Here is a 9889-nt window from a genome sequence, read left to right as displayed (position 1 = left end):
CGGCACTCGATTCCGACTCGAGTGCGAGTCCAGAACTGGAGTGCGAGTCCAGAACTGGAGTGCGAGTCCAGAACTGGAGTGCGAGTCCAGAACTGGAGTGCGAGTCCAGTCCAGAACTGGATGTGCGAGTCCAGAACTGGAGTGCGAGTCCAGTCCAGAACTGAGTGCGAGTCCAGAACTGGAGTGCGAGTCCAGAACTGGAGTGCGAGTCCAGAACTGGAGTGCGAGTCCAGTCCAGAACTGGAGTGCAAGTCCAGAACTCGAGTGCTCCATCTCTGCCTTCTTGTACCAAAACACTGGGCTTCAGGTGCGGCTACAGAACAAACAGGACTTTGGTGTCAGGTGACTCAAACAAAGAGAAGAGCTTTGCTTCAATTCATCAGCATGAACTGTACCAATACACTGCAGGCTTTTGATGTGAAAAAGTGAAATGAAGTAGACATTCTATATTTTAAAATCCCATTTAATTTGTGGATATGAAATCGGGAAGCAGTTTAAAACCTTAATCCAACATGCAGTGACCATAGAGACACAAAGATGTTCAAGGTGGAAGAATAAGATCAGACCGAGCTGGTGGCAGTTTGTGTTCACAGTGATTATTAGAACATCAAATCAGTCAAAAGAATCCTGTGAAGGTTTTTGTTTTGTTCTGACGCAGAACAGTCAAGCTTATAAAATAGACACGTTGAGATAGTTTGGAGGTTCAGATAGAAAGAAAATGTACAAAAGAGGAATAAGGTGGTGACAATAAAATAATAATAGTGTCCACAATTCACTTTGATTTATAAAAATAAATCAAGGTCATAAATGTAGCTTTGCAATGCTGATTTAGGAAAAGCTGAAGCGTCCATCCGTTTGATCAACGAGGAAAAGTCTTTAGTGTGATCCGGAGGAAACGTGTACCTTCAGGAAGAACTCCTCTCCACAGAGGCTCCTCGTACCAAAGCATACCAACACAGCTTTAGGTCTATCCACAACACATCTACACTGTCACTAAAATACAAAGCTGTAGAAAATACTGTCTTTGAATCCAGGTTGTTGGAGGCATACATTGTTCTATAAAAGAATGGGTCCGCTGGCACGTAAATGTCCGGGAATGCAGGTGGAGCACTGTATTGCCATCACTTCTAGATGCTTTCAAAGCAAACAATATTTAACAAAGAAACCATTTACCTTGCTATGCTGTAAAAAAAATGCAACTATATAAAAACTCCAAAAACAACTGTACAAAATAAAAGCATCAGACTCTTTCACCTGGTAAGGCACATTTCTATATTTCATGTATTCCTTATGAATAGTGTCCACCAGCCTGTAGTGTTGCTGTTCTTGGTAAAAACAAACAAAGAAGTATGTTTTAAGTTTTTACACGTAAGCGCCCAACGCTGCGTGGAACTCTGTGAGACACTGAACCAGCTGCTGGAACTTTGGCCTCTCCTCTGGATCCAGGGCCCAGCAGCAGGCCATCACAGCAAACCTGGGGGGAGAAAAGACACACAACACATTAGAAGGGAGAAAAGTACTCAGAGCTAGAACTTGAGTGAAAGTAAAAGTACTCAGGTCAGGTCGGGGACTTGAACCAGCGACCCTACGGCTCACAGTCCAAGCCTCTACTACTGACACTGCCGGACATCATGAAAGTGTTCTCAAAGCTGGTAAAGGTGCAGCTAGTTTGAATGGCTTTGTATACTGCAGGGTAGCTGGTGGATTTACTCCAGGTGGAACTAAAGTCTGATTTAACACTTGATTAGATTTTACATCATTCATCCACATCTGTGAAGTAACTAAAGGTATTAAATACATGTGTGTGTGTGTGTGTGTGTGCGTGTACGGATGCAGTGGGAGAGAGGGTGACTTATGTAAAAGTCGTAGCATTGTCACACTGAACACACAGCTACAGTAGTTGAGGCAGGAGCTGCCTGTACAGCGCTGATATTAGTGAGTGAGATATAATCACTGTTAATAAGGCAGGCCCTTAAAGCTTTTTATCGTGTAGACTATAATATTTTGGAAAAGGAAGCCGTGGCCTCACATCCATTGTATTTAGAAGGGAACCGTGTTCAGTTACGTCTAACAGAGGTCAGGTGATTATTCCCAGAGGTCTTTGTGGTTATATAACAATGTTCAGGGATTTGGCGGGTGCAACAGATCTTTTTGAACCCGTTGAAACACAGAAAGTGGGCACAGAGCTTATGTGATGTATTTGATGTCGGGAGCACAGAAATGAACTGACACTATTGGTAAAAAACTAAAACTGACAGGCTGTCGAGTCAGGAGAAAAACACGGACGGACGGACAGCATGCACATTAGTTAATAATTAACATTAGTACTAATAGTAATGAATGTATCCTGCATGTGTCCTGCACTGAATCTCTCAATGAATCCTCTGTGGTAGTTCCACTACACTAGATGAAAGTGTTTTAAACCTGACAGCTGTTCATAATGAATTCCAAAAGTTGAGGCTGTCAGTGTTTAGAATGCTAAACAATATCTTTATGTTTCCATTACCACCCCCCCCCCCCCCTTGAAGTTAGATGAGATGGGACGTGTTAAAACCAGTTAAGCGTCTGAGGGCTTCTTAACATTTAACAAACTATGAATGTGTCATACCCACTTAATGGGAAGAAACTCAGCTAACAGACAATATTAACCATTTTTAGCTAAACGAAACACGAGGGTAATAACAAAGGCTCTGAATTAGCCCTGAGCGAAATATTACTTATCGGATCTGCACAAACAAGACATCAATTAGCAAACTGAGATTCCACAGATTCCAGAAATATAAGTATCATCACTGAGCGATCAGAACTCCTGTCATGGGAAACAAAACCAGACATCACACCACGTAGCTGTACGGAGCAAACACAGCAATTTGTCTTACCTTTTGCTGTTTCTGATCAAAAGTTGAGTTCAATGGCATCAAAACGCTGCTGAAGGTTAATCCATAGGTTCATCCGATGTGTCTGTGTCACTTTGAAATGATTTCTGATCATCCATCATTCCATTTTTATGTCAATAACGGAGATTTCATATTAGCTGCTACGATAGCTACTAGAACAGGGGTCACCAACTTTTTTTAGGATGAGAGCAACTTTCACAATAAAACAAGTCGTGAGCTACTTTTACTCCTCTTTTTTTGTTTTTTTGCAGTGTATATATTGAGCACATTTTAACATTATTATATGCTTACCCTTAACCTTTGTGTGCTGTTTGGGTCTGCGGGACCCGTTTGCAGTGTTTACTAAAAGAACATGTATGCAATTAAATCATTTTAACCTGCTTTATTTGGTGGTGGACCTCACATCCTCTAGTGGGGTCCTCACATCCTCCTGGGGCATGCACCCCCGGGAAGATTTGTTTTTAATTGTTGAAGTTAAATGCATCAATCTGGTGCACTGAATGTATGGATACAGCTCTCAACACTCAGATGAAAGGGAGCTGTATACTTTTCAATAATCCAAACATCTTTAGAATATGATCACAACCAATAACAAATCATTTAACCTTGTTTATTTACCTAGTTAGCATTCTTTCTTTTTAGTTATGCATATTTTACTAATCACTCCCCTTTTACATTTTTCTACTGTGTCTCTCTCTCTCTCTCTCTCTCTCTCTCTCTCGTTTATGCACAGGGTAGATTCTTTTAATTACATTTCCTTTTGTGTATTTTTTACATTTTGGATTTGCTTGGCTATTTTTAGAAAATGCCCCGCGGGTGACTCACGTTGCCACTGCGGGCGACTAAGTGCCCGCGGGCACCGTGTTGGCTACCCCTGTACTAGAGTGTATGACAGCTTCCGGTTTTGGGCATGCTGGCTATGCATCACTCATTCACCAATGGGTAATGTTTAGATGGATTTTAGGAACTTCCCCTCTTCTATTGGCTCTAACGGTTAAAAAGAGATGTCAATCATCAAAATCGACCAAGGGGGGCCAGAGATATGGAAAATGCACCCAAATGACCCCAGAAGTGTTTTTTTTTGTCACTTATTTTGCATCATTCTTGATACAGGGTACTTATTATATGTTATAGTGTGTATTCCTAAATCTTTTAGTGTATTATCCCATCATTCAAGGGTGGTTTTCATTATACACTAAGTCATGTTTTTTCTTTAGACGGACACTAGAATTTACATTTTTTTACTGTGTTCAATCTGAATTTACTTTAAAATTAAAAAATCTATATTGATTCTGACTTTTCTGCATCCAACTCACAGGTTTATCATTACTTTGAGAAAAAAGATGATTAATTTAACCCTTTTAGAAGGGAAGTTATAGTCATTTGTTCTGGGAATGTCATTTTCAAGCCTGAGACCTGAAAAACAGGCTCAGGGCTCAACAGGTTTAAACTGTGTTCAATGGAGATGCGAGTGTGCATGTGTTTGTGCTCTGTAAATCAACCTACAGTTCATCTGGACAGTTGATGGGCTGTGCTATTCTGTAGCCGTCCTTCAGGTAGGCGGACATCTCGAAAGGGTCAATGTCCACGTAGGGGGTCTGACCCAGAGTCATCAGCTCCCACAAAGTCACTCCAAAGGCCCACTGTGAACACACACACACACACACACACACACACACACACACACACACACACACACACACACACACACACACACACACACACACACACACACAACACACCACACACACAAGCACACACACACACACACACACACACACACACCACACACACACACACACACACACACACACACACACACACACACACACACACAACACACACACACACAAACACACACACACACACACACACACACACACACACACGATCAACATTCGGAACAGTACTCAAATCAAATCAAGTTTTATTTATATAGCACGTGCTGTACATACAATTAAAATAGCCTACAGTAGAGACACTTTACAGCAAATACAACAGCACAGATTGTTCAGAATATCAGTATGAGAAAAACGACACCCTCTATCCTTAGACCCTCTGTCCTTAGACCCTCTGTCCTTAGACCCTCACATCGTACAAGGAAAAACTTCCAGAGAAAACCCACAGTTTAAAGGGAACATGGGAGAAACCTCAGGGAGAGCAACAGAGGAGGGATCCCTCTCCCAGGACAGACAGACGTGCAATAGATGCCGTGTGTAAATCCAAGAGATAATACATTTTACAGCATATAGACCGAATGTTAGGAAATGCATGTGTCTGTAATAAGAAGATGAATCCACGAGGATGTCAGCTACAATCCTGTGGAAGCCATCAGGGAAGCAGCATGACGATGGTTAGGAACATGATCAACACAAGCTGTTGTATCTGGTGTCAACATCAGACCCGATAAATATAATCAACATTTCCATCCAGGGTGCGGAAAGCCAACTTGCATTTAAACAGAAAAGTGTTTCACAGGAACAATGTGAGGAAATGATGAGTAAACAGTTGTGTTTGGGACAGTGTGAGGGTCCGACAGGGGTGTGCTGACCCTGCAAGCTGACCTCCAGGAGGAAACAAGCATGTCCATATCTGTGTGACTCTTTTATTGACCTACAGCCAAGGTCACACTGAAGAGCTAACAATAGGCTTTGACCCTGCACTTGTTATTTGGAATTTATGGAGTCTAGCTAATGACAAATGAAACTGGGCAGCTCTTGCTCTCTTGGCAGTGAATTATGAACAGAACATGATATGATCACTAAAGAGCAGCTTGCTGTTGTGTTAGTATGTCATAACCTTACATGCAGCCTTTAAAGGAAGTGAAGGGAGTGATTGAGGGCACAGCGATGGGGGGGCTCCTGAGAGGAAGAGCGTGATGTACAGTACCCACCCTGTTCCCTAAGTGCCACTGCCAACAACTCCAACACATCCTGACACTGGCATGAGGGTATGAAGTGTGTGTGTGTGTGTGTGTGTGTGTGTGTGTGTGTGTGTGTGTGTGTGTGTGTGTGTGTGTGTGTGTGTGTGTGTGAGTGAGTGAGTGTGTATGTGTGAGAGAGATGCTCTCATGATGCTACACAGTTCCAGCTACTTGTCTGGACTTTCTGGCAGCTGCTGTATCTCTGAGGAGCTTCCCGGTCCCAGTGCCACGCCCGTTCTGCTCCCGTGACACAGGAAGGTCACATGGTGCTCCACGCTGACTCCCTTCCCTCCAAACCTTGACCGAGCGTCTAAGAATGGCAATTGGTTCCATTTCCTGCATCACCCCCTCTATATCATTTCCCCTAAATGTAGTTATTAAAAACACCTCAACAGACAGGAAAGGATTACAGGACGCACCAATCAGGAACAGGCTAAGGGGCGGAGACTGTCAGTGCCCCCCTGACCTGAATTATTACATCATCACTCAAAGAGAGATTACCTGACCAGGAAGAACTTCAAAATGACCACAAAGAAACATACAACAAATTCAAAGACAAGCAAAGAAACACTAAATAATAACAGGGCAAAGCAACTAACACAAAAATGACTAAAAAGTGACATATCTGTGTCTACAGAGACACAAAACAACAAAGAAGATGTGTAATAACTAGGGCTGGGAACCATAACACATTAAAAAATAAAATAACACAAATGAATGAAATCACCAAGTTCTCGCACAACCCAGAGCTGTTTCCCATGAACTGCATGGCAGTGAAAGACAAGGAAAGCAGAGGAATCCACAAACATGTATTTCACTGACTGGAGAGCTGGGCGTCAGTCCGAACCATCACTTCCTCACTGTCACACACACCTGCCTCAAACTTAACAGTGATGCAACTGAGGTTCTCCTCATTGGAACCCCATTCCTGACAGTTTCTCCATTTCCATCGACAACTCCTCTCACCCTCCCCTCAAGTTAAGAGTCTGGGTGTCATCCTCGACAGCACACTTCCTTCAAAACTCACATCAGTGATGTCCTTCGGTCTGCTTATTTCCATATTGGGAACATCAAACGCCTCCGCTCCCCCCCTCACACCGAACAGCACTGCCATCCGTGTTCACACCCTGGTCCCTCAACACATCGAATATTGCAGCTCTCTTCTCTTTGGTCTCCCTCTCAAGTCCATCCACAAACTCCCCCCCCCCACCATCACTCCTGTTCTTTAGCTTCACTGGCTGCCTGTCAGATACCGTATCATTTTAAGATTCTGCTCCTCACCTTTAAGTCTGTCCACAGCCTCAATCCTCTGTACCTCTCCGACCTCCTGCACATCAACACATCCCCCCGCACTCTCAGGTCTACTGCTTCCCTCCACCTCACTGCACCACCTTTCAGTTTAACCACCATGGGGTCCAGAGACTTTAGCCGCGCTGCACCCCCCCTCTGGAACTCCCTCCCACCGGACATCCGGAATATTGACCCTCTCTCCATTTTTCAATCAAGTCTCCAAACGTATCTCTTCATGGCATATCCAGCCGGATCACATGACACATCCTCTGTTTTTAATGATGATATACTCCATTGTCTTGTTTGTATTTATCTGCTGGTGTTTTGTGTTTTTCTGTGTTTTGTATCTTGTACTGCGACCATGAGAGCCTTGAAAGGCGCCTATATGAATAAAATGCATTATTATTGTCCACAGATGAAGTGCTCACAGTAAAGTGTGTGTGTGTCAGGCCTTACCACATCACTGGCACTGGAGAAGTCGTTGTTGAGCAGGCTCTCCAGGGCCATCCAGCGCACCGGCCGGTTCTCATTGTCCCCCAGACAGTGGTAATCCATGGGAAACAGGTCTCGGGCAAGGGCATTGTCTGTTATCTTCACCTGCATGTTGTCGTCAATGCTGTGGGTGGGGGGGGGGGGAGAGAGAAAAAGTGGCGTCTTTATTTTTAGCAATTAAATTCCAATCCAAATCACCTGAAAGCTGAAGGGAAGCACTTAGCTCTGTGCCAGGCGGGGACACTTACACACAGTTCCTGGCAGCGAGGTCTTTGTGTATGACCTCCCTGCGAGAGAGGTAACTCATTCCACATGCAATCTGGATGGCCATGTAAACCAGGTCCTGTTGAGAGATCGCCTGAGAGGAAATGGGGGAGAGACACAGACAATGTGCAGTTGAGAAGTAGCAACAGGAAATACACTAAAAGGGGGGAGAGGGGACAGGAGACTAAAGCTGACGTGACTTTAAAGGTCCCATGACATGCTTTTCTGGTTATTACCCGTCCCCTTGTGTTATGTAGCTTTCTCTGCATGTGAACGGTCTGCAGAGTCACAAACCCTCAAAGTACACCCTGTAGCGAGTAAAACTCTAACACAGAAAAGACCTGTCTATGCTGCCCCAGAACGCCTAATTGGAGATACTTATTTTTCCATTTGTTTCTTCCGGGAACCAAGTGACGTAACGACGACCCCATGGACCAATTGGTCCAAATGGACCAATCTGCGGAGCCGTTACGTTTCCGCAGATTTCTCAGCCTGAGACGGCAGGTCGCAGTGAGGCTGTGTGTAAGCACACACAGCCTCACAGTCAGGCACCGGGTGTGTGTGTGTGTGCTCGGGCTGGTTTCAGGCTGGGTTTTGCTGTGTCTCGCGGACCCGGAAACCACACCAGTAACCCAGCTCACACTGTCCGCTCCTCACAGCAGCGAGCCCCGCAACATCCCGCCAACACGGCACCCAGACCCCACGCAGCTTTCTCATCTGTTTGTCATTACTGGTGTCATTTCCTGGTTGCTAACAAACGCCATTGTAACACATAAACACTGATGTTCCGCTGTAACAGTGGTGGACTCAACAGAACAGAGTGGACGAGCTGACCAATCAGAGCACAGTGGGCTCACAGGGGGGGGGGCAGGAGCTCCAACAAGCCGTGTAGGACAGAGAGTGAATACACAGACTCTACAGAGATGCTGTGAGAAACCAAGGTGAGTTTGGAACATTGAACAATGTAAATCTATTCTAGTAGACCTCAACAATGGAATTATGATCAGTAGAAATGGCCATGACATGGGACCTTTAATGTGCTGAAATTGGTCTTCTGTGTCAAATTGTTCTAATCAGCAAAGATGTTCTCTGTGTTTTATGACAGGGTAAGGTTATGAAATTAAACGCATGACTCGTTTAAACTGACTCTGATGTCTATGTGTTCAGCCAAAGACATGGCTCTAAGGATGGTCTTATTGGTGTGTTGGTCCCTTGCCCCTGGTTAATTAATGGATCGACATGACTTACAATATTCATTGTAGCAAAAATACTTTTCCTCTAGAGCAGGGGTTTTCGAAGTGTGGGAAGGTGAGCCTCCCCTCAGAGAACATAAGAACAGCCGCACCCCCCCTCCCAATTATTATTGCTATTATTATTATTATTATTGTTGTTGTTGCTATAATGCAGGGGCATTCAATTGCATTTCAAAGAGGTCTAGTAAAAGAAAATGTCATTAAATGCTCTGTTTTCGCTGTCTATCTTTCTCTATTTTGAGCACGCCATTTGAAATGACTCCGACTGTTTCTCTCTTCTTGTCTCGTCTCTGTGTGTGTTTGAATCTATCGTGCTGAGTCCCAGTCCTCTCTGATGTTACACTGTAACCTGACTGTGAGACAGAGTCCAACCACACACTCTGTCTGTCCAACACATGTCCTGCAACACACATGCTGCAGCTGCCCAGCTACTCACTGTTTGGAAAAGTAAATGAATAGTTAAGTTAATAATTTACTTTCTATACCCTGCTTCATAAACAATACTGACATCCCTGTGCTCCTCCGAGTCTGGGGGTCCGGGGATGTGAGGACAGCGCGAGGACAGACAGACAGGCTGCTTTACTTCATAAAGGAAATGGCGGTCCATATTAACAACACAGGAGCTAAAATGCTTAATAACCTTCATTACGTGTTCGAGAAAGAACATAAGAAAGGCTGTTAAACGGGCAGCGGAACCGCTGTGTGGAGAGAGAGAGAGAGAGAGAGAGAGAGAGAGAGAGAGAGAGAGAGAGAGAGAGAGCTAAAGAAGG

At 44.2% G+C, this 9889-nt stretch overlaps 1 protein-coding gene across 1 annotated transcript in view; it reads right to left on the bottom strand.

Annotated features, from left to right (window-relative positions):
- Positions 1 to 445: 445 nt before the first annotated feature.
- The window catches only part of ryk (receptor like tyrosine kinase), a 72851-nt gene continuing 63407 nt past the window's right edge, over positions 446 to 9889 (bottom strand). The window contains 4 exon segments of the mRNA XM_034235611.1: positions 446 to 1474; positions 4404 to 4540; positions 7567 to 7726; positions 7851 to 8023. Coding sequence (XP_034091502.1) covers positions 1363 to 1474; positions 4404 to 4540; positions 7567 to 7726; positions 7851 to 8023 — 582 coding nt within the window. The 3' untranslated portion in view covers positions 446 to 1362.

The sequence above is a fragment of the Gymnodraco acuticeps genome, unplaced genomic scaffold (assembly GCF_902827175.1).
Source record: "Gymnodraco acuticeps unplaced genomic scaffold, fGymAcu1.1, whole genome shotgun sequence".
Classification (NCBI taxonomy): Eukaryota; Metazoa; Chordata; class Actinopteri; order Perciformes; family Bathydraconidae; genus Gymnodraco; species Gymnodraco acuticeps.
The sequence above is the reverse complement of the archived record's forward strand: the minus strand, read 5'-3'. Positions and strand labels throughout refer to the sequence as shown.